This window comes from Anolis sagrei, chromosome 1 (assembly GCF_037176765.1).
Source record: "Anolis sagrei isolate rAnoSag1 chromosome 1, rAnoSag1.mat, whole genome shotgun sequence".
Taxonomy (NCBI): Eukaryota; Metazoa; Chordata; class Lepidosauria; order Squamata; family Dactyloidae; genus Anolis; species Anolis sagrei.
Window position 1 is genome coordinate 58,331,886 of NC_090021.1, and position 25,886 is coordinate 58,357,771.

General features: G+C 44.7%; 1 protein-coding gene across 1 annotated transcript in view; it reads right to left on the reverse strand.

The window, feature by feature from the left end:
- ACTN2 (actinin alpha 2) overlaps positions 1 to 25,886 on the reverse strand; it is a 75,287-nt gene that overhangs the window by 26,158 nt on the left and 23,243 nt on the right. The window contains exons 6-11 of the mRNA XM_060753868.2: positions 14,505 to 14,583; positions 8,631 to 8,712; positions 7,625 to 7,710; positions 3,520 to 3,612; positions 1,613 to 1,843; positions 30 to 177 (exon numbers count right to left, since the gene is read on the reverse strand). Coding sequence (XP_060609851.2) covers positions 30 to 177; positions 1,613 to 1,843; positions 3,520 to 3,612; positions 7,625 to 7,710; positions 8,631 to 8,712; positions 14,505 to 14,583 — 719 coding nt within the window. The remainder of the gene's footprint in view (positions 1 to 29; positions 178 to 1,612; positions 1,844 to 3,519; positions 3,613 to 7,624; positions 7,711 to 8,630; positions 8,713 to 14,504; positions 14,584 to 25,886) is intronic.

The window sequence follows — 25,886 nt, forward strand, 5'->3', positions numbered from 1 at the left end:
CACACATATTGCCCCTGACAACAGCTTACCATATGCCCATGTCTCATGCGAAGACGCTTTTTGTCGAAATTTAGCAGCCAGATGTTCAAGTCGTTCAAGCCTTCTTATTTCATTCAGCAGCCATTCCTCATAGCCCTTCTCTGCTTGTTCAAGTCTTTGCCAAGCACTGGCAATATCCTATGAAATGTATGGAGATAAGCATCCAGGGTTTTATATACAGTGAAAGTAGTGTTCCTTGGCTTCACACCTAGTGAAACTACTGTTACATTATATTAGGGCTGAATATAGTTCCACTACTGAGAAAGCTTTTGCCTGAAAGGGCAAGCGTTATATACAAGAAAAGAAACATCTGAAATGCCAGAATAAAGTCATGAAAACCACACACACACAAAGGAAAAAAAGGGAGGGAGAGAGATGTTATACAAGTAACATTTAAAGCCAAGTGGAAGAGAATTGAAAATGACTATACTGTCCTGGAACCATCAATTAGGTGTTAGGAAGTTGGGGAGAAATCCTGGCAGTTTCCAGTCTGCTAGGAAAACAAACTGATGCTAATAATACCATAAACGAAGAGCTCTATTATTCCACAAGTAGTAACAACAATTTAAAATGCTTATGGTTTTCAGGTATACTCTAAATAGATTTGCAGCAGTTCATTTATTCACTTCACTTCAATTTTTCAGTTTTACCTTCCTCTGCTCATTAAATGCAGGCCTAGAGAAGAAGGATCATTGTAAGAATCAGCAAAGTAAAAAATGCCTATTTTTTCAAGTTAATTACATCAAGAAGATGTAATCATCTCTTATTGTTCACATTGTGTGTACATATACAAATTAAAGGCAGACAACCTACACAAAGAGCAAAGGCCAAGACAAAATTCAGAGTGTATCGTATTATTCAGCAAAATATGAAGATGTAACGGTAAAGTTTTCCCCTTACATTATGTCTAGTCGATTCCAACTTGGGGGGGTGGGTGCTTATCTCCATTTATAAACTGAAGAGCCAGCATTGTCCATAGACTCCTCCTAGGTCATGTGGCCAGCATGACTGCATGGAGCACAGTTACCTTCCCGCCAGAGTGGTGTCTATTAATTTACACACATTTGCATGTTTTGAACTGCTAGGTTGACAGAAGCTGGGGCTATCAATAAGAGCTCACCCCGTTCCGTGGATTCAAACCACTGACCTTCTGGTCAACAAGTTCATCAACTCAACAGTTTAACCCACTGCACCACCGTGGCCCCTTAAAACTGGCAGGGGCCATCCAGTGGCCTCGGACTAAGCGGGAATCAAACCCTGCTCTTCAGGGTTCTAGCCTAACACACAGCTGCTGATGCCACCTAGGCTCTCCTGAAGATGGCAAACATTAATAAATGTTTATTAATAAATGCGACTAATTAAGAAATAAAGTGAAGTGAATAAATGAACTGCTGCAAATCTATTTAGAGTATATTATATATCTGTATTTCCCTTCATTCCACTTAATGATGGGAATTAAATCCAAATTGTTTAGCATTGATGGGATTAAGTCTGAATAGGTTTTTTGCAGTTTCCCAAGTTTGACGCACCATTCAAGAACCCAAAAGGAAGATGCATAGGAACCTCTACTTACCGAAACCATTTTCCCTTCGGATGGCATGAAAGCTGGTCTATTGCTGATCCTCAATTTTGTCTGCAATGTATTAAAATTGATCTCTAGCTGGCATTTTTCTTGGACTTTGGGAGGCTTGTGTTTTCGGCGATAATCTCTGAAGTCCTCTAACTTCTTCTGCATAGTTGCCATAGTCTTCTCTGGGGTCCTGTTTTCAAGCCAAGGAGTTGTACGGCGAATCCATTCTAAAAGCTGTGTTGTGCATATGTGAAATCACAGAAAAGGCAGCTAAGACAAAAGAGTATACAAAGGATCTCGAATTTATATGAAATATTTTGATTTTGTAGTTTTGACATTTTGTGGAAAAAGAGTTAGATCCAGACCTGTCATCAGTGGAAGAAAGAGAACAGCCATTTTTGTTAATTTTTCTTCCCTAAACACCCCTGGCCTCCATGAAAGGTTGATCTTGAGGTTCATTCAGAATGACATGGAAAGTGACAATGGAAGCTGCAACTGGAAAAAGGAACTAGCAAAAATCATCCCCTATCTTCTTCAACAAGGAGCGCCCCATTCCTTGAACAGGGGGAAAAAGCACATTTGGCTCCAAAGGAAATTCAAAAAGGGTCTATTCATTGGGGTGATTATGCAGTGAGTGAAATGCATACAAAGTTCAGCATGAAGTAATGCTTAAACAAATTTGCACTTTGATCTAAATAATCCTTTATTTACAGCACAAAAAAGAGTATGATTATAGGATGTGCTACATTCAACAGTCATCCCTACTTTGGTAATATAAATACATATATGCAAATTCCTGCTGGTCTTCCACAAGTAGGTGGGATTCTGCAGAGGTGGGGTGAGTTTTTAAAGCTATTTGAAATATATTTATTATGTTTTAATCTATTTTTACCTCAATCCACACTGTAGTATTTGTTTTTTAATCTTTGCATTGCACTTTTATAACTTTGACTGAAGTGTAGGATTGTTAGCCACCTTGAATTCCCACAGGGTATAAATAAGTCAGGATATAAATAAATTAAATAATCACAAAATAATAATCTTGAACAAAATGGACTCAATTTGAAACTGCTATATCTCTGCAACCACAAACCATATATATTGCCAAAGTGGGGGCAGTTGTTGGACTGAAGGATGGCACTGCAAGGAGACAATGTAACACAATGTGTGTGTATTCACCATCACTAAAGAACAGAATGTGCATGGCTTTGGTACTTACAGCTGCCATTTCCACAAGACTTTCTAGTTATGACTAACTAAAGAGCATTAGCATTGAGTTATCATTGTCAGAAACCTCATAATTAAGTAAGAAACATATGCAGTTTAACTGATATTACTTTCCAACAGCTGCAAAATTTTCCTCTCTGTTTGTCTGAAGGGGGAATCTCTTTGTAACCTGAATTAGCAATTTATTACAACCCAAACACCAACTGTTTTATGAGTGACTAAAATCTAAAGTTTGGTAGCAAGTATCAGGTTGCAGCCAGGCAAAACAAACATAAGAAATATTTTGCATTTAAAAATACATAGATCAGTGGTTCTCAACCTGTGGATCCCCAGATGTTTTGGCCTTCAACTCCCAGAAATCCTAACAGCTGGTAAACTGGCCGGGATTTCTGGGAGTTCTAGGCCAAAACACCTGGAGACACACAGGTTGAGAACCAATGACATAGATTTTACATTGCAAGATAAAAAAGCAACAAATTTACTTCCAATTCAAACAAAGATCATGTCAAATGCAATGGAGATGTTCTCTTTTCCACTTAATTGCCATATCTGAATAGAAAGATACTCTACTAGAAACAATTGCTTTGCACAAATGTTGCTTTGCTGTTATGTGGTTGCATACCGAAATGCACTTTATTTATTATCAAAATAACTACTTCACAATTGTGTCCGGATTTCTTTACCTCACTTGCTAGTCTTTCATACTCTTCCATCAACTTTTCATTTTCTTGGTTCACAGCAAGTACCTTACAAATCCGATTAGCTGCTGTTTCCGCCTGCAAAATACAGAGCATAAAAACCAAAACAAAATAAGAATGACCATGCATTGCTTATGACAAAGGAAGTTTATAGGCATGCCCACTGAAGTGGCTTTTGCTTATAAGGTACAGGGGCATTCATTCAAGCTACCTAATTTCCCCAGGCCCCAAAAAGCCAACAGATATTCCCCTAATGACCTGTGCTATTAGGCTTCGTGAACAACGATGTGGGGTTTCCACAAGAGACCACACTGTAATGTATCACTTTTTAATATTAGAAGGATTGCTTTCTGCATTCCCAATGAACACACAATCTTTGTGTGAGCACCACATAAAACGACAGCATGACCAAAGTCTTTCACTAGAGTTTGCACAATATTTCCAAGCAGATTGTACTCAGTCACACAGATCCAAGAAAGAAAATGCTTTTAATGAAAATTTGCATCATCTTTCTTGCATGAATTCAAAAGATGACATACAGATGGATTTTTGCCATGCAGACGTCTAGATAAATGTTTGCAGTGATAAATCCATTTTCTAACTCCATTTAATTGAAAGTGCTGTATGGACTATTAATCTTTCTAATGCTCAGACTGTTAAATATTAAAATTCTATCAAAAGGCATGAGCTGGTGTTCTGAAAAGAGGGAAATGCAATGCTTTGTTAAGCTGTCGAAGGCTTTCGTGGCTGGAATCGCTGGGTTGCTTTGAGTTTTCCGGGCTGTATGGCCATGTTCCAGAAGCATTCTCCCCTGGTGTTTCACCCACATCTATGGCAGGCATCCCCTCAACTTTTGAGGATACCTGCCATAGATATGGGCGAAACATCAGGAGAGAATGCTTCTGGAATATGGCCATGCAACCCAAAAAACTCACAGCAACCCTTTGTTAGGCTGTTGATACAAAGATCCCCCTGCCCCTGTTTAAGTATATATTCATGCACAACAATCTTTAGTGTGAAAAGCTATTTCATCAAAACATTTATGAGATGATGGTAACCTGGAAGGAAATAGGCACTATGATAAAAAATGACTGTGGTTTTGCCAGTGTAAGCAACCACTTGGAAGTCGTCAATTGTGGCTGTATATCTAAGCATAAAAATATATACACAACTATATGTACAACTTGTCAATAAGAAAAGATTCTAAGAGGCCACAGTCATTCAAGGCTGCTTCAGCTATTATTTCTTGCTTATAAGATGCATTAGGTAAACAATTCTAACTATTGAATAAATCATGGAAATATTTTCCGTGTTTGCATGAGAAAAAAAGAAAGGATGTAGGAACTAATGTAAAGGAATCAACAAAGCAATGAAATATTGTCACAAAGACACTTATTTACATATGAAGTGGTTAGCTACCAAGGCTGTAGTATAAGTGCGGGTTGCACTGAACCTCTAGGAGCTTATCCCACTCAAAGCCTAGGAATTCCACTTTCACCCTAAACCCCTTTGACTGTCTTTTCTAAGTCTAGAAACAAAATATGAATTGCAAGGGCACAACTGAATTAGTCCATATCATCAAATACATTAGATGTAATGTGATACTATTCTGTTCAAATGTAATACTATAGGTTTTCTCTTTTGTATTTATTGAACTGATTTTTAAAAGTAAAAGTTAGGGAAAACATGGGCATGTAGGATGTACGGATCATTATCACCAATTACATCACTATTCATTTGATGAATTGCTTGCTGTCTGTAAGAGCTATTTTGGGTTTCATCTCTGCCAATGGTGATGTAGATGACATTCTCAGGATGGCGTGTGAACTCAAAGATGATGATAACTCAAAGTAACTTCAATTATGCTACCATCTGGACACTGTCTGAGTAATTATCACCCAGAAAAACTCAGAAAATAATGTTTGAGACAAACAAAAAGAGAAACCAAAGGATAATATAAAAATAGATGTCAACTAAATACATATATCATGCAAGAGGCAGATTAGGGAATGAGAACCTTGGTGAAGCTATTTTACGTAGCTTGATACTTTTTACAGATGTTTTTCCTCGTCTATATTTTTCCAGAGGCAATTTGACCAATCTTGGATGATCTACACAACACTGAGATATTATAGCATCACTCCTCAATCATAGTTGACTTCTTGATGATTATATCTCCCCATAGGAAGATATCAGAATATTGCCAACCTCAAGGGATGGTTTTCTCTCAGTCCTACCATGATCACAAGCCTGCCTGCGGAGGTCACAAGAGAGAACCTTCTCAGTGATTTCCTCTGGGATGTGGAATTCCCTTCCATGGTAAGCTAGGCTGGCCCCAGCTCTGACATCTGTCCATTATATGGTTACAGGTGATCTTTTTATTTTTAACTTTCTATCAAAATATATTTTAACAATTTTGCATTTTTAAAAATATATAATGGCACTTTTAATATGAAAACATGTTCAATTGTACTTTTAACTCTTTTATTTTCATCAGATTTGTACGTATTTTAGTCTTATTGTAAACTGCTTTGTTTCTCCTGTAGGGAGAAAGAGAAGGACAGCAAAAGCAAGAATTAAGGAAAGCTTAGTATTGGTGTAGTGTCACAGCTCTGATGGACTGGATGACAGCCAACAAGCTGAGGCTTAATTCAGACAAGACAGAGGTCCTCCTAGTCAGTCGCAAGGCTGATCAGGGTGTAGGGTAGCAACTGGTTCTCAACGGGGTTACACTCCCTCTGAGGACACAGGCCCACAGTCTGGGGGTCCTCCTGGATTCATAACTGATACTTGAAACTCAGGTGTCAGAAGTGGCTGGGAGGGCATTTGCACAGTTAAAATTTGTGCGCAAGCTGCAACCTTACCTAGAGAAGCCTGACTTGTATTTATTTATTTACTTACAACATTTTTATCCCGCTCTTTTCAGCCTGAAGGTGACTCAAGGTGGCATACAGATTGACAACAATTAGATGCCATAAACATACATACATACATACATACATACATATAATTAAAAACATTGAATATCACATAATAAAATCCATATAAAACTAATTAAAACTATAATAATTAATGTTGTACATGGTGATCCATGCCTTAGTTATATCCAGAATGGACTGGTGTAATGCACTCTTTGTGGGGTTGCCTTTGAAGATGGCTCAGAAACTGCAGAAGCTATAGGGAGCATGGTCATGTGATGATGCCGACCATTGTTATTCAGTGCTTTAGTTCTTGTTTGAAGAAACCCAATGACCCACAGGTATGACTGTGTTTTAGAATTTTTTTTTAATTTTTAATTTTATTGATTGACGTTGTTCATTGTTTGTATTCAGTCAAATTATGTATTGTTTTGATGATATGTAATTCTATTTTATGTGTAGCACCTTGAGTGCTTTGTTTGCTGCCCTGAGTTCCTTTGGGGAGATGGTGGCAGGGTACAAATAAATTATTATTATTATTATTATTATTATTATTATTATTATTATTTGGCAATCCTTAGCCTCACTAATTTTACTTGTCCATTTAAACTCAAGTGGACCTTGCTTTATTCAGGCCATTCAGCTTGAACGCCATGTAAGTAAGACCACACTATTCTAAGTACCTCGTAGTGGCTACATTGATTTTAGAAACACTGGGTTGCAACAAGAAAGCTGTCTCCTAGGGTAACTTATTTTCCATTAGCATGTATCTCAGTAGAAACACACATTTCTCAGCCATACAGAAAATTACTCAATTTTTTAAAAAACAAAATCAGTACTGAATTTGTGTAAATCTAATCAGCATTAGAATTGGTGAGATTTTTTTTTTACTTTTCTGCAAACTGCCTTTTTTGACATCAAATCATATTGTTTTGAAAGGAAAGAAAATTGTGACAGAATTCATAAAAGTGTTTAAAATGTTGTATGTAATTCTGGTTCTTTAAAATAAAGATGGCTATAGTGTTTCAGAATCAAAGGTAGATTCTCATAACTACTTGTCATTGATAATTAACAAAGAAAGAAACTTCAGGTTAAATAATAAACCCAGTGGAAATCCACAACACGTAAAAACAAACATGGATGGAAGTAATAAATAAATAAATTATAACTACCTGCTCTGCTCCAGCAAAAGCATGGTAAAAGCAGGAAACATAAGTCATGATAGCTCTCTCATCAGGCTTGGGGGTATTCACAATATCTACAAAAAAAGGGGAAATAATGCATATAACTTGATTTCATTGGAGCATTTCCAAATTCAAGACATGTACTGCACCTACATCAGCCTTCCCCAACCTGGAGCCTTTCCGATGTGTTGGATTATCATTCAATTCCCCCTAACTAGCTGGAATTGGGTAGTAGCCAGCACTGTTGTATGTGTTCTTCTTTCTAAGTAGCCAACCTCACTGATTAAATAAACTAATCAAAATCTAAGTGTTGTGAAACCCAGGCAGAAATTGCCACAAAAATAAAAGGATCAGGGTGAAAGAGGAAGAGTGTATACATAGACATAAGAAAGAAAGGCCTGTCTGCTTTAGCAATTGGTTCCAGATAACTGTGGGAAGCCCAAAAGCAAGATACAAATTCACTACCGCTTTCTTGCTTCTATTCCTGAGCAAATAGCTTAATGGGACTTAGGGTGAGTCAGAGCCAGGTCTAGGGGTATACGGGGGTGGGGGGGGGGGCCGCAGCGGCGGCTAATACATTGTCAGCAGCAATGCAACCCCCGTATACCCCTAGACTTGGATTTGGCCCACTCACATTTCAGTGGCCCTTGTCCAAAGCCTACCAACCTTCTCACAAGTGAATTTAGCATCACATTAGTTTGGCCCTAATAAGTAACTTCTAAGTTGTCTTAATTCCATCCCAAGCTGCCTTTCCAGTTACATCAAAGTCATGATGACACATGACAGGCATCACAAAGTAGCTCCACCCTTCCCAGAGTAGCTACCCCTTGAGATATGTATAGAAGCATATTTGATACATAGAAAAACTGACATCACAATGTTTGATAAAGAATTACATGAAAAGGTGCTTTTGTGAAAACATTTGAAAAGAAAGGATGTGGAATGATTATTTTAGATCCAGCCTAACACTGATTAAATACACATCAGCTCCCACCTTCTGCATCCAACATCTTTGGGATATCTAGATATTTTTCTGCAACGTCCATAGCAAGGTTTATATTTCGCAAAGGATCATCCTGCAGGGGGGAAAAAGATATTACAGTTAATCACAAACATAAATGTTTGGCAATCTCATTTAGATTGCCAAAATAAACACTGTATTTCTTCTCTTCTAAGATGAACTTTTTCTCCCACATAAACACCTCTGAAAACAGAATATATCTTAGAAATTCAGGTGCTCTCTTTCTCTCTCTCTCTCTCTCATATATATATATGTATATGTATATGTATGTATGTATGTATGTATATATGTATGTATACACACACAAAGCCTCTTTCTGTTTGTGGTACTGAAATCAGTGTGCGTCCTACAATCAATGCTGTCTTAGAATCAAAGAAATACAGTGTAATAGTGTTACTCAAAAGCACAGAACAGATATTCAAAAGTTTTAGTGAAGAGTGGTAGAGAAGCAAATACTTTCTACTTAAAACACTTCTCTAATTCTAATTTCAAAATGAAACTCAAATAATATATGCATCACACTCCCACTTGTATCTACTCAGAAGTAAGTTCCACTGTACTCAATGCATTTTAATCCTAGGGCTATTTTTTTTGTAGAATCACTAATTTCTTGCTCCTTTCTGTTTGCTGAGAAGAAGAAAAAACACTTCTTTCAAGACTTAATGTCAAATAAGTACATATTTTTGCTGTTTCTAGCTCTCTAATAACATGTTTAGAATGGACTGGAAAAACATCACACAGATTAACAATGGGAAAGGACATTTGAGAAGCCATAAAGTCAAAAAGCAATCAGCAAAAGTCCTCGCGGCATCTGTTCTCAGCATGAAAATTAGAATGTTAGTGATCAAAATCAGAGACAGTGTTTTTCAGGAACCAAATTTAGTTGTGCCTCTGTATGCATAGCCTAGCTTGGTAAAATTGATTTACAGGATTATCTGTGAAAAGATCTGTGGAAGGGATTTTCTGATAATGCTAGAATACAGCTGTTCTGCAAAGGAACCATGATATTTTGCAAGTGCTTCATAGGGATATATAACAATTATAAGGCAAGCTATTGAGATGAATCACTTGGCTGGCACAGAAGAGAACAGAAGCTGTTCCTTTCAATACTGTAGGCTATAACCTACCTAGCTAAGGACCAATTCAGCAAGTGGGAGAAGCAGCTATTGGCAAATGACTATGCTGTCATGCCAAAAAAAAAAAAAGACCTTACAATGACAGTGCAAGTACTTGATTAGATGTTCACAAGCAAGCAGCTTCCATAAGCTGGGTTTCTCTGAAATGCTTGTGTGATAGATTCTCAGAAACAGTGTGGTAATGAGTCCACTGGAAGAAAAGATCATGACCTGCCTATTAGTAAAGAGATAGGATCCTGGGTGATTGTTTCTCGGTTATCTCACACTTCGATCCTTTCATTTAAACAAGAACATTGTTGCCTATTATAGGCAGCACCCAAGCTACAAACAAGATAGGTTCTGTAGGTTTGTTCTTAAGTTGGATTTGTTTGTAAGTCAGAAAAGGTACATTTTTAAATCTAAGTCTCTTTTCTTGAGACACTCCCATGGTCAGTTTAATTAGAGAAATGTCATTTTTGTAATTATTGTAAAGCTGCCTTGAGATGTTTGTACACCACAGCAAATGTGAAATATAGATTAAGTACTAGTTACCATCACACTGAGTCACATTCACAAAAAATATTCACCATGTATTTATAACAAAGGAAAATCACCATGAAGCGGCCTCACTGTATTCAAATTAGCTATCACAGAATATAAATCTCCACTGCATATAACAAGTTATGAAGTGATGGGAAACTGAGAAGGTTGTCATTCAACATCTGGTAGCTTATGAAAACCTCATCTTGCCTCACTGAGTTCAACATTACTATCCTGTATACACTTACTCTTAATGTACTTTTATTGTTTGTTTGTTTTTCTTGAGGGCTCTTGCATGTAGATGAGTAGCCTATGCATTCAGACATATATACATTCGGCAAAAGTATGATAGCTGGGACCCTATGGTGGTTGCATAGGGTCAGAATTCATGAAGGGAAGATGTGCGCAAGACAGTGCAGCCAGTCATAGATGCAGCTGCAAGAGGGAGGGGGGGTGTACAGCTCACATGTCCTGCCCTCCCAGAGCCCTGGCTCCTCCACTTTCAGAAAGCAGCTGGGGGAAAGCAGAAGAAGAAGGGGAGGGGGGAATCCCATTCCTGCCACTCTGTTCGCACTAGGGCCTTGTAAAAACCTTCCCCACCCGCCAGCACACTTTCCGCTCTTCAAAGAAAGCAGGCCCAGCAGCTGGGAACAGTCCAAGCAGACTTCCCTTCATTTTTTCTGATACGCGTTGCGAAGCCAGCATAGGGTTCATAGAATCCCAGCTATCATACTTTTGCCATACATTCAAAAAGTCCATACTTACATTTGAAAAACTATCATACAATCACACTGTAAATTTTGAGTTTGTGGATTGGATTGTTAATCAATGAAACTTTAAGTCATAGACAATCTTTCATATACTGAACTGGTGATCGAAATCTAGAAAACTCATATTTTTTCCAGGGTTAAAATGCAATCACAATCATACCAAGCCTACTCAAAAAAGGTTTTTAGTTCAGCTCTAATGTGAAAGCAATGAAATGCATGCAGAAAAGAAAACTGAACCAAGACAACTACACTTGCAAAAGTCACAAAAATAAATCAGTAAAATAGAAAGTCAAAACAAGCAAGTCTTAATTCCATGCAGTATATGTTGCTTCATGCAAGATTAGCACAGATCCGGGGGGGGGGGGGGAGGAGAATTGTATTCGTGTGTTTTGCCAGACGTCATAAAGTTTTAGCCACAACTAAGCTGTCTTAAAATCTGTCAGATGCAAATTTAACCGTCCTCTTTACTTCTGTTAACATCAAGTAGATTTAGCTGCAATAAGTTTTAAGAGGATTACAGCTGAATTAAAGAATTTGGGAACCTGGAGTTCCCAACTTTTGTGGCAGATGAAATGTTAAGAATTAAGTCTCCAGAGAAACCCTCATACCAAGTAAATAGACTGCCACCATTCTGCACGATACAGGCAGTGCTATCAATCTGTGTTTCATGGAGGAAATGGAAAACTAGCTCTTCTTCAGCACTGGGTACAACTTGAGCACTTTTAACGGAGAAACAGAAGATAAATAATAATTGACATAGTCTGGATTTACAATGCCCAATAATGCAGACTGAACTGCATTAAAGTCAGCGTGAATTCTATATAATACAGTTCAGTCCTGTTCAAACTGCATTATATGCGTCTACACTGACCATATAGTTCAGTTCAAGCTGTATTATTTGACAGTATAGATCCAGACAAACTTCAGGCATGCGTCAGAGGCTGCTTCTACACAGCATTTAATCCAGGTCAGGACATGGATGTAATAGATCCAGTTTGCTTCAGATTGCCTAAACAGACATCCCACAAAAAGCTTCTCCCCACAAACAGCTTCTTACAGCAAAGCAAGAGACAGCAATCAGGCATCTCCATGATGATGCTGTGGTTTCCTTTCCAGGGGGAGTTGCTCAATGAGCTGTGTATTATTATTATTATTATTATTATTATTATTATTATTATAACTTTATTTGTACCCTGCTAGCAACTCCCAAGGGATTCGATGCGGCTTACAACGGGCCGGAGCCCAACACAATACAACAATACAATACATAGCAAATAAAAACAGTTAAAGCAGAAAACAATAGCAATAGCAATACAATAGGACATTATTAAAAACTGAGCCGGCCGGAGTAGGGTACAGGATTAAAAAGTGCTGAAGTGTCGGAGGGATATGGGATTAAAATATAAGTGCAGGGTGCGGTGAGGGTGATCTTGACTCTACTAAAGTGCTTCTGGGCTTTGTGAGTGGGGTTCCTAATCTGAGAAGGCACGTTGGAACAGCCAGGTTTTCAGGTTCTTTCTGAAAACCACCAAGGTAGGGGCCTGTCTGAGATCTTTCGGGAGGGCATTCCAGAGGCGGGGGGCCACCACAGAGAAGGCCCTGTCCCGCGTTCCCACCAAGCGCGCCTGCGACGCGGGCGGGATCACGAGCAGGGCCTCTCCTGATGACCAGAGTGAACGTGTGGGTTCGTAGACTGTGATGCGGTCACGCAGGTAGGGTGGTCCCAAACCGTTCAGGGCTTTGTAGGTAAGCACCTGCACCTTAAATTGGGCTCGGAAAATAAACGACAGCCAGTGGAGCTCCTTAAACAGAAGGCTTGACCTCTCTCTGTAATGGGCCCCCGTTAACATCCCGGCTGCTGCCCGTTGGACCAATTGGAATTTCCGAGCCGTTTTGAAGGGCAGCCCCACGTAGAGCGCATTGCAGTAATCCAGTCTAGAGGTGACTAAGGCATGGACCACCCCGGCCAGATCAGCCTTAGCGAGGTACGGGCGCAGCTGGCGCACAAGTCTCAGTTGTGCAAAAGCCTTCCCGGCCACCGCCGACGCCTGAGCCTCAAGCGTGAGCGATGAGTCCAGGAGGACTCCCAAGCTGCCGACCTGTGGCTTCAGGGGGAGTGTAACCCCGTCCAACGCAGGTTGCCACCCTATACCCCGGTCTGGTTTACGATCGACCAGGAGGACCTCTGTCTTCTCGGGATTGATCTTCAGCTTGTTCGTCCTCATCCAGATGGACACAGCGGCCAGGCACTCGTCTAGCACCCGAGAGGCCTCCTTGGAATGAGGTGGAAAAGAGTAGTAGAGTTGTGTGTCATCTGCGTAGAGATGGCACCCAACTCCAAAACTCCGGATGACCTCTCCCAGCGGTTTCATGTAGATGTTAAAAAGCATGGGAGATAGAATAGAGCCTTGCAGGACCCCACAGGTCAAAGGCCAGGGATCCGAGCAGGCATCTCCCAGCTTCACCATCTGGGTTCGTCCCTCCAGGAAGGACCGGAGCCACGACAGAACCGTGCCCCCAAGATCCATCCCAGAGAGCCGACCCAGAAGGATACCATGATCGATGTATCTGGTTTCTTAATCTGATTGCTGCAGCATTAGCCCTGTCTACATAAGGTATTCACATTTAGCATTCAGCTTCCTGCTATGCAGTGGTTATACACACATCAGTTTCAGCAGATTTTATGGCTTGATTAAGAATTTCTGGTAAGTTTTTTATCACACTATTTTCGCTGAATTCATGCTGTAACTCACATTGGGAATGTACATTTTGGAGACTCACCAGCTATGAGCCAGCTTCAAGGTGGATTTTAGTGCCCAGATAGAATGATGCTACATTTGCTTGAAACTCCAGAGTATCCTGCAATTTTGGGATAGTATCGCTGCTATCATTTTTATTTGCACTCATCAGAACGGGGGGGGGGGGGGGGGGGGGAAGGCCCATGTCACTACTATCACTGTTCCCAGTCATTATAGGTGCCTCATTCTGACATCAATATAGGCACTCATGGGACCAGGAAGAAGGGGGGGGGGGGGCTCAACAGTGACAAGGAAGGTGATGTTGTAGTAGGGCTGTTGCAGTGTTGGGCCCCACATTACCTGTTTTGAACTGGATTATATGGGTCTACATTGCCGTATAATCCAGTTCAAAGCAGATAATCTGTATTTTATATGGCAGTGTAGAAGGGGTCTTGGCCAGCTAGGCCATGTGGACCTCAACCCTGTGCCATGGTTCAGGAAGGTACATGTGGCTGGTCTCAGATTTGCAAACCAAAGTAGATTCCCCCCCCCCCCCCAAACAGGAGGTAAAAGGAAGGATGATTTATTACTAAAGACAACCTGGTTTATTAATAAGTATGCATGCTAATAACACTGTGCCAAAATCACGGCAAATCAGCATGCTGTGTCACCCAGACTCATGACCTTAGATAGCTTGGAATAATCAATAAGATCCGGTCGGTGTCTATGGATAAGCGCACAGAGGCCAAGACCGTCTTTCCAGCTTCACAACAAGCAACCAAAAATAAAAACAGAGAGATGTTAATGAAATAATGGTAACATCTGTCATCTTGAAGTCTGAAATCATGCAAAAGCTACCGTATATGATAAGGCATAACAAACTCACATGAAATGAAGGATAATTCCCTTGTTTGTGTGATTTGTTTTGGCCATTAAGGGCCAAAGGACTAAATGTATACATCTAAAATTAATTTCTAAAATTCTACTTCCAGCACACAACCAACATTGCCAGATATTTTAAAGGTCATTTCATATATATTTTAGGACTGTATCATACAAGACAGATCTCCTTAAACAGTGGGCACTTCTGTTTAGGAAGGAATTAGGATCAATCCTGTCCATAGATTTCTAATGCATAAAGAAGAGACCTTTGTTTGTTTTGTCACTGTCCATGCAACATGAAGCCACTTTGATAGTAGAAAGACACGGTGCTGGGTAGATTGGCAGGTTAATTTTCCCAATGCAGTTTCTTTAGATTTACATAGCACACACAAGGTAGCTCAGAAAATCATTCTGTTCACATTTGACACCACAGAACCAACTGGTAAATGCTGAACCAACAGTATAAGAATAAAAAGATATTTTAACCAACTGTGCAGATCTCAATTGATTGAACTGAGCAGATATATACCACAGCCATGATCGTGTCAAGGAAAAGACTAACTTGGATTTTGAAAGCTGGCATTCTGTAAACATGCTCAACAGAAATACCCATCATTCCCTACAAGGATGACAATGACTGTTCTGCATGGTGGGCTTAATCATCCAACATATCTGAAGGGAATAGGTTGAGGAGGGGCTTGCAACGATCAAACTAATATTTGACAGAGGTACAAGGAATATGGCTTCTATTTTCATATCCTCCAACTGTTTTAATTTATTAGCAACAAATCCAAGTAATGTGGTTCCTTCAAAATAAGGCACTGTCTTATATTTATTTTTCCTCAAGAAGACACGCTATGGCTTATTTTCAGAGGATGTCTTATTTTTATTAAGTACTAGCTTGGGGACCCGGCGTTGCCCGGGTTATTAGAGAAAGTGGGTAATGGCGGTTCTGTATGCCAAGTTTGGTCTTTATTGGTCTTTGGATAATGGCAGCATTATTTTCAGGAAGTGTGTGAAGGTACTTGAAGTCCCATCATCCATGGGCCATCCTCCTACAAACAGCAGCAGGATATAGAGTGGGTCATGGGGGCTTTGTGTGCCAAGTTTGGACTTTATCAGTCATTAGATGAGGGTGGCAGTGGTGTCAGTAAGTGAGTGAAGGTATTGCAAGTCCCATCATCCGAAGTCCATCCCCTTTCAAATTGCAGCAGGATGTAGAGTGGATCATGGGGGCTCTGTGTGCCAAGTGTGGTCTTGATTGGTCATTAGAAGGGGGTTGCAGCAATCTTTGGAAGGGAGTGGAGGTACTTGAAGTCCCATCATCCATGGTCTGTCCTCCTCCAAACTGCACCAGGATGTAGAGTGGGTCATTGGAGCTCCATGTGGCAAGTTTAGTCTTGATTAGTCATTGGCGAGGGTCTCAGTGGTCTCAGGAGGTGAGCAACGGTACTGCAAGTCCCATCATCCATCTCCAAAGTTTTCCAAATAACACCAGGACGTAAAGTGGGTCATGAAAGGTCTATGTGCCAAGTTTGGTGTTGATCCGTCATTGGATGAGGTTTGCAGAGGTCTCAGAATGTGAGTGAAGATACTGGAAGTTCCATCATCCATGGTCCACCCTTCTCCAAAACTGCAGCAGGATGTAGAGTGGGTCATGGGGGCTCTGTGTGCCAACTTTGGTCTTGATTGGTCATTAGATGAGTTTTGCAGTAGTCTTGGATAGTGGAGGTACTTGAAGTCCCATCATCCATGGTCTGTCATCCTCCAAACTGCTCCAGGATGTAGAGTGGGTCATTGAAGCTCCATGTGCCAAGTTTAGTCTTGATGAGTCATTGGCGAGGGTCTCAGTGGTCTCAGGAAGTGAGTGAAGTGACTGCAAGTCCCATCATCCATTGTCAAATTCTTCCAAACCGCACCAGGATGTAGAGTGAGTTATGCAGGCTCTCTGTGTAAATTGTGGTGCTGATCCATCATTGTTGGCAGTTGTAATGGTCTTAGGAAGGGAGTGCAGGTAATGCAAGTTCCATCATCCATGGTGCATCCTCCCTCAAACTGCACCTGGATGTAGAGTGCGTCATGGAGACTCAGTGTGCCAAGTTTGGTATTTATCGGTAATTGGATGAGGGTTGCAGTGGTCTGAAGAATTGAGCAGTGGTACTGCAAGTCCCATAATCCACGGTCCATCTCGGCCAAACCACACCAGGACGTAAAGTGGGTCATGAGAGGTCTCTGTGTGAAATTTGGTCCTGATCAGTCATTGGATAAGGTTAACAGCGGTCTCAGAATGTGAGTGGTGGTACTGCAAGTCCCATCATCCATGGTTCATAGTCCTCCAAACTGCAGTAGGATGTAGAGTGGGTGATGGGGGCTCTGTGTGCCTATTTCGGTCTGTATTGGGAGTGTTCTGACCCAGCCACCGGCCTTTCCTTTCCTCTCTTTCTCATCTCGGAATGTTGGAATTGAGGCTGGCCAATCAGAGACCATATGCAAATTTCCTTCTCATGACTCCGTTTCTGTCATGAACTCTTTTCTCCACCAGGGGCTCCTCTTGAAGCTGGCCAATCAGAGACCATATGCAAATAGCACCGCTGCCCAGCCAATCGGAATGTTGGAACTTTCTGGCTGGCCAATCAGAACGCTGGCACATACACCGTCTGCCGTCCGCCCTCCGCCCTCCACAATTCCTCTGTCCGATACAAACACTCTTCTTTATTATATATATAGATGGTACAACAATTTACAGCAGATTTACTGGTGTTTGTGGGAGTGAGAGAGACCCACAGTACTGTGTAAAACGACAGCCACAGCTTTACTTCTTCCCCCTGAGGACACACAATACCTAAAGCAAAGCATCCTGCTTCTCATTTCACTAAGGAGACTTTTACTTTCACTTTCTATGTCTCCCTCTATGCCTTAGCTTGCAGTGCGCACAGAACGACTGGGACCTGATAGGAGGAGCCAACCTTGTTGATGGGCTGCCTGCACCTCTCCGGTCACCTTTACCACTCCACGCTGGTATGCTGCATAGCTACGCCTATCACTATGTCTTTTTTGGAGGGTATGTCTTATTTTCAGGGAAACACCGTAATTGTCTCTTGTCGTACTTTCTCAGTTAATTGCTAAATTAAAAACTATATTGGTAGGTTACATACCTGTGACCATCTTTCTTCGAGTGGTGCTCTGCGAATTCACACTTGTGGAGAGACTGCACCTGCGCGGGCTCCAATGGAAACTTCTACATTTTAAAACTTTCAAGTTTTGGCGGTAACCCCGCCCAGCCCCGGCAGGGGATAAAAGGGCGCCCCGCGCACACCGATCCAATTCCTACGCCGCTACGGTAGCGAGAAATTGGAGGTTTGCTTAGAGGGGAGGCTGGGCGGGTTAGTGTGAATTCGCAGAGCACCACTCGAAGAAAGATGGTCACAGGTATGTAACCTACCATTTTTCTTCGTGGTCTCTGTGAATGCACACTTGTGGAGACTAGCAAGCTCAGGTCCCGGAGGCGGGAAGAATGCAAACCGACTATTCAGGTCAAGGGCCAAACAATTTTATTAAGTGCAAACAGTTACTAAACAAGAGATTGCAATCACTTCCGAAGAAGGGCACAGTGCATAAAACTTATGGGAGTACGTGATCCTCCCGGTCACGTGAGGGTGACCAAACAACAGTGAAAGACACTCAATAAATGAGGGCATTCTTGAACAATAAGAAATGTTTCATGACCCTTGAAATAAAACACATGGTGATTTCCGAAGACACTCATTGCAATGAGGGCACATTAAGTAGTTACACAAAACAGTTTTGTTAACAAGTGCAAAACACATTAGCAAGGCAAAAAGGCGTCGATATCGACACAAACACTACCCGTGGTGAGCCCCATTAGGCTATAGTGCAAGGTTGCCTGTGCCTCAGGCAGTAAGGCATCAAGTGTAAAGGTGCAATTACATTCACTAGCACCGGTAAACAGTTGAATTCAAGTAAAACATGGTAAATAACATTCACAACAATATACAGTACCGAAGAAGGTCTCGGTATCGATCAGTACAAGAAAAACTTTGCAAAGTTTTAGGACGGACACGATCCCAAAATCGCCCTCCCAAAGGCCATGTCAGGCGTACACCTGGTATTCAGTCTATAATGTGAGACAAATGTCTGAGGATTCTTCCAAATGGCCGCTTTGCAAATAGCGTCCAAGGGAATCCCTTTAAGGAAGGCCGTCGATGCCGCCATAGCCCTGGTTGACCGAGCCCGGACAACCAACGGGGGTTGCTGTCGAGCAAGCTGGTAACAAAGCTCGATTGTCGAGGTGATCCAATGGGACAGGCGTTGCGCCGTGACCGGCAGGCCCAATTTCTCCCGGGCATATGCCACGAACAGTCTCTGAGTCCTTCGAGACTGAGCAGTCCTGTCCCTATAACAGAGTAAAGCCCTCCGCACATCGAGCATATGAAGTCTTTTTTCCCTCGGGGTGGAGGGGAACTGACACAACGAGGGAAGGACAATGTCTTCATTCACATGGAAAGGGGACACAACTTTGGGAAGGAATATCACGTCTGTACGGAGGACTGCTCTGTCCTCGTGGACAACAAAATATGGTTCGTCCACACGCAGTGCTGCAAGTTCCGAAGGCCTACGGGCCGAGGTGATAGCAACAAGAAAAGCCACCTTCCGTGACAGAAGTCGAAGGTCAATTGATGCCATTGGTTCAAAAGGCTCTTGTGCGAGTCGAGCTAGCACAAGGTCGAGGTCCCAACCCGGGGTCGGGGAGCGGACCGGGGGGTGTAGGTTGTTGAAACCCCGCAGGAAAGACTTTACGGAGCTCTCCTTAAACAAGGAGGCCTCTCCTGTCCATTGAAGCTGCCAAGATATAGCCGCCAGGTGAGACTTGAGTGACGACAGCGACAAGCCCCGTTCGGTAAGGTGCAGCAAGAACGAGAGAACTGACCTTATCGACGGTTGATGGTCATCTAGGCCCTTCTTGGAGAGGAAGGCCTGGAAGCGGTTAAGGCACGCCGAGTAGCACTTTTTGGTCGCTGGCTTGTGAGCTGCCTCCAGGATCGGGAGAACTCCTGGGCACAGGGACCTCAGAACCGGATCCTCCACGCCGAAAGATGCAGAGAAGCGAGGTCGGGGTGGAGAAGCTGGCCGTCTTCCCGGGAGAGTAGATCCTGCTGAAGTGGAAGGCGTCTCATCCGTCCCTCGGATAATTGGAGAAGGACCGAGAACCACGGTTGTCGTGGCCACTCCGGCGCTATCAAGATGCAGTTCGTTTGCGCCGACTGGATTCTCTCGATCACCCTCGGGATGAGCGGGAAGGGAGGGAAGAGGTAGAGCAGATGTCGCGACCAGTCTAGAAGGAACGCGTCCCCGAGACATCCCGGTACCGTGTTCGGAGCAAGCCGGGCACCGAACTGAGGAAGCTGAGCGTTTTGCGGCGACGCGAAGAGGTCTGCGGCCGGGAAGCCCCAATCCCTGAAGATCTTGGCCAGTTCGTCGGGGTTCAACCTCCACTCGTGAGAGGTTGCCCTAGTTCTGCTGAGTGCGTCGGCCTCGACTTTGACCTCTCCCGGGAGATGCAAAGCTGTTATCGACACCGACCTGGCCACACACCAGTCCCAAAGTTCCAGTGACAGCTTGAGAAGTTTTCTCGAGCCCGTTCCTCCCTGCTTGTTCACGTAGAACATTGCCACCATGTTGTCCGTGAGGATCTGGACCGACTTCCCCGCGACCAGGAGGGCAAATGCCCTCAGGGCTTTGAAGATTGCCAGCAGTTCCAGGTAGTTTATATGGCACTGCCTCTCTTGTGGAAACCAGAGGTCGTGGACTGAGAGTTCTCCTGTATGGCATCCCCATGCGAACATCGAGGCGTCTGTCGTTATCGTGACAGCTGGGGGTTCTGGGTGGAATGGAACGCCCCTGCAAACATGCTGGCGGTTCATCCACCAGTTTAGAGAGTCCTTTACCGACTTCGGTATCAGCAGACGTTTCGCGGCACTGTCTCGCATGGGATTGAAGTGGTCCAAGAACCATCTCTGGAGGGGACGGAAGCGGAGCCTCGCCAGTGGTGTCACCATCACCGTGGAGGCCATGTGCCCGAGGAGGACTTGTATCTGCTTCGCCGGGACTACTCGGGATCGACGCACTTTGAGCGCTTCGGCTCGAAGAGCTCTGAACCTCTCCTCCGGAAGGAAGACTGTCTGGGAGAGAGAATCGAACATGGCGCCGATGAACTTTATGCAGGTGGTGGGCTCGAGATGAGATTTCTCCCCGTTTAGCTGGAGGCCCAGGTCTTCGAGGAGGGAAAGCGTCTTTGCCACCTGAAGTCGCAGAAGGTCCGGGGAGCGTGCTGCCAACAACCAGTCGTCTAGGTACGGGAAAATGCGGATTTTTTCCCTCCTGAGGGCTGCCGCGACCACCGACATGCATTTGGTAAAGGTTCTCGGTGCCGTCACGAGACCGAACGGGAGGACGTTGAAGACGTACGTCTGTCCCGCTACCCTGAAGGCCAGGAAGCGTCTGTGATGCTTTCTGATTGAGAGATGAAAGTAAGCGTCCCGAAGATCGACGGACGCGAAGAAGTCCCCATACCTGAGGAGCGGGAGAATGGACGATACCGTCACCATCCGAAACTTTTGAGGTTCGATGAAGGAGTTTAAGTCTCTGAGGTCGAGGATGGGGCGGAGGGAGCCATCCGGCTTTGGGACAGTAAAGTATCTGGAGAAGAAGGCTCGATGGTTTTGAGAGTCCGGGAGAGGGGAAATTGCCCCCTTTAGAAGCAAGGTCTCGACTTCTGTCAGAATTGCCGAGGACGGTTCGGTATCGACAATCTGTCCTGTTGGTGGGAGTTCTTCGAACTCCAATGCATAACCTTCGTCGACAATCTTTAAAACCCATGCATCTGAGGTGATATTTTCCCATGCAGGGAGAAAGTTCGTCAGGCGATCTCCGAACGGTGTCGAGCCGGATGGAAGGATGAGGGCGGGTACCATTGGGAGGGACATGGGAACAACATCTGTAACGAAGGGACAAACGGTATCGTCCATTAGGGCGTCAAATGCGGCGCCTAGCCTGATTGCCTCCAGAGGCCTGGCGGGACCGCGACTGCTGCTGCTGGTGCTGCCTCCTTTGCTGTTGAGGTTGCTGAGGGTGGGTTTGTTGGGAGGTATGCAAGGGACGGGCTGGTTGACGGTACTGAATGGTGCGGTACGGAACTGTGTGCCGGCGTTTGTACTGGAACCATCTGGTCCTCTGCGCCTGGTTTTGATTTTCGAAACTGCACTTAGAAGCCAAGGTCTTGAAGTCGTGGTTTGACTTCAGCTTGTCATCCGTTCCGGCGTTAAAGAGCCCCAGGGCGTCGAACGGAAGGTCTTCGATCACCTGCCTCGACGAAGTAGAGAGGCCAGAAGACCTGAGCCAGGCATGCCTCCTGATTGCCACAGCGTGAGCAATCATCTTGCCCGCAGTGTCTCCCGTGTGTTTGGCCATCTGCATCTGATGATGCGCCAGAGAGTTCGCCTCTTGAGCCAGGGTGGTGAGGGCAGTGCGATCCTCGTCAGACATTCTCTAGAAGAAAGGAGCTGCCTTTTCCCAGAGAATTTGTTGGTATGCGCCCATACAAGCGCCATAATTGGCCATGCGGGCCAGTAGGAGGGCACCAGAGTAAAGCTTCCTGCCTACTGCATCAAACCGCTTCCCTTCACGGTCGGACGGCACCGACGATTGTCTTCCGAACCCCTGAGCCGCCTTCACGACCACCGAGTTAGGGTCGGGATGGTGTTTCAGCCACTCCAAGCCCTCATCGTCCGTTCTGTACCATGATTCAATTTTCTTAGAGGTTGGAGGGATGGAGGAAGGGGTCTTCCAGGAGCCCTGGATCACTTCAAGGAGGTAGGGAAGGAAGGGTAGAAGAGGAGCGGGTGGGGATTCCGCTTGCACCCTTGCACCGCTGTTGAAGAAACCATCACTAGACCCCACTCAATTCGTCAACTATCGGCCTGTTTCCAATCTCCCCTTTTTGGGCAAAGTCATGGAATGTGTGGTGGCCTCACAACTCCAGGCATTCTTGGTAGACACGGATTATCTGGATCCGGCACAGTCTGGCTTTAGGCCGGGGCATGGTACTGAGACAGCTTTGGTCGCCTTAGTGGATGATCTGCGTCGGGAGCTCGACAGGGGGAGTGTGTCCCTGTTGGTGCTACTCGACCTCTCAGCGGCCTTCGATACCGTCGACCACGGTATCCTTCTGGGACGCCTCACGGGGATGGGTCTTGGAGGTACTGTTCTGCAGTGGCTTCGCTCATTCCTCGAGGGTCGGTCTCAGAAGGTGTTACTGGGAGACTCCTGTTCAACCCCACAACCTTTGTCTTGTGGGGTTCCTCAGGGTTCAATACTGTCTCCCATGTTGTTTAACATCTACATGAAGCCGCTGGGCGAGATCATCCGGAGTTTCGGATTGCGATGTCATCTGTACGCAGATGATGTTCAACTCTGTCACTCCTTTCCACCTGCTACTAAGGAGGCTGTCGAGGTCCTGAACCGGTGCTTGGCCGCTGTGACGGTCTGGATGGGGGCGAACAAATTGAAATTGAATCCAGACAAGACAGAGGTACTCCTGGTTAGTCGTAAGGCCGAACAGGGTATAGGGTTACAGCCTGTGTTAGACGGGGTCGCACTCCCCCTGAAGACGCAGGTTCGCAGTTTGGGTGTGATCCTGGACTCATCGCTGAGCCTGGAACCCCAGGTTTCGGCGGTGACCAGGGGAGCATTCGCACAGTTAAAACTTGTGCGCCAACTGCGACCGTACCTTGGGAAGTCTGACTTAGCCACGGTAGTCCACGCTCTGGTTACATCCCGCCTTGACTACTGCAACGCTCTCTACGTGGGGTTGCCTTTGAAGACAGCCCGGAAGCTCCAATTAGTCCAACGGGCGGCAGCCATGATACTAACAGGAGCGGGGCGCAGGGAGCACACAACTCCTCTGCTGCACCAGCTCCACTGGCTGCCGATATGCTACCGGGCTCAATTCAAAGTGCTGGCGTTGGCCTTTAAAGCCCTAAACGGTTCTGGCCCAACTTACCTATCCGAACGTATCTCAGCCTATCAGCCCACCAGGACCCTAAGATCTTCTGGAGAGTCCCTGCTCTCTATCCCGCCGGCTTCACAAGTGCGGCTGGCGGGAACGAGAGACAGGGCCTTCTCTGTGGTGGCCCCTCGGCTTTGGAACACCCTCCCTATAGAGGTACGATCAGCCTCCTCGCTGATGGTGTTTCGGAAGAGACTGAAGACATGGATGTTTAAACAAGCATTCAGTTAATCCGTTGCAACGAATTTTGATGACTAAAGGACTGGTAATCATGGACGACAAATTTTGGATTGTGATTTTAGTTACGAGATGCATGGGATTATTATTGGTGGCCCAATAATTTGTATTGTATATGTGTTTCATGTTTTAAATTGAATACTGTTTTTTAATTGTTTTTAACTTTTTAGTTGTTGTAAACCGCAATGAGTTGCCAACTTAGGATGAGATATTAGCGGTATACAAGCGCATAAATAAATAAATAAATAAATAAATTAAACACCGGGTCTTGCACTGCCTTGGAAGTCTGCTTGACCTCCAGGCCTAGGGCTTCAGCCATACGAGCCATTTGATCTGCAAAGGCTCGGACATTGTCAGTGGGAGATGGAGGGTCAGCCTCATAGGCGTCGTGAGTGGGTGATCTCTCGATCCCGAGAGACAACACAGACCCCGAGTGTACCAATCCCGGCAACTCGCCATCTTCCTCTTCGACATCGGCCGCCATGGATTGAGGAGGAGGGGATGAGGAGACATCCTGACTCGGGCGCTGTATCAGAGCCACTGGGGGGGCTTTTGAGGTCGAAGCCTGAGTGGCACGGGCCAGGGCCAGTCTCATAGTCTGTCTGCCCCTTTCCGGAGTCTCCAACACTGGAGAAGTCTCCTGTCTTGCCGTCACAGTTGTCAAGGTCGTGACCGACGGGAAAAGCTCCTATCTGGCTGTCACATGTCGAGTTGGTGCCTCGATCACCGTGTCCACCGAGATCACCGGGGACTCGGGTTGTTCCGACGGCAGTTCTGGCAAAGGCTGTGGCTCCTGGGCAGGTTGAGGGGCCGGTTGGGGTTCAACAGGCTGCAAAGGCGTTGAGGAGGCGGCCGAGGAGGCGGTGGTCTGCTTTCGGGAAGAAGAAGAAGACGAGGATGGAGGCGGCATCGTCTTCTTCTTCTTTGCCAGCGGCTGAGCTGTCTTCGACACCGACTTGCCCGGGGTGGGCGGGACGGAGGAAGAGGTGGAGGCACGCCGAGATTCCTCTTGAGACCGGCGAAAAGCAATGCGAACCGCCGTGGAAGATGGCGGGGTCGCCAACGTCGACCTCGTGGACCTGATCGATCTCACCGACGCCACAGAGCTGGTCGAAGAGTGCCGGATGCGTACGGTCTCGGTCGTGACCGTGCATGGAGCTTTTTGCTTTGTAGGCTTTGTAGCCTTGGAAGCTGTCGACACCGAGGCCTTAGAGGTTGTCGACATAGCTGCTCTCGGCCTCTTCTGTGCAGCCTTCTTCGCCCTTGTCTGGCGAGGCTCGGTCTCCGCCAAGGGATCGACAGACTTTGATGTCGATGCTGCCTTCGACGTCGAAGCTGATGTTGAAGGCCTGGATACCGCAGCTGACGTCGACGCCGATGTCGATGTTGAAGGCACCGGAGCCAACGTCTGCTGGTACAGAAGGTATCAAAGCCGATGGACCCGATTTTTACGGGACTGTGCCGTCAACGATTGACAATGACGACACGAAGAAGTAATGTGTGCCTCACTGAGACACAAAAGGCAAAGAGCGTGTTTGTCCGAATCAGGGATCTTCCTCGGACAATTCGCGCATCTTTTGAAGCGAGTTGTTGACATAATACAGTCAAACAACTCGAAGAAACTCTATGAAGAATCACTCTCTATCCAACAATCGAAGTACCGAAGCGAGCCGTGCGGCGGAAAAAAAGGAATTGGATCGGTGTGCGCGGGGCGCCCTTTTATCCCCTGCCGGGGCTGGGCGGGGTTACCGCCAAAACTTGAAAGTTTTAAAATGTAGAAGTTTCCGTTGGAGCCCACGCAGGCGCAGTCTCTCCACAAGTGTGCATTCGCAGAGACCACGAAGAAAAAACATGTTTTTCTG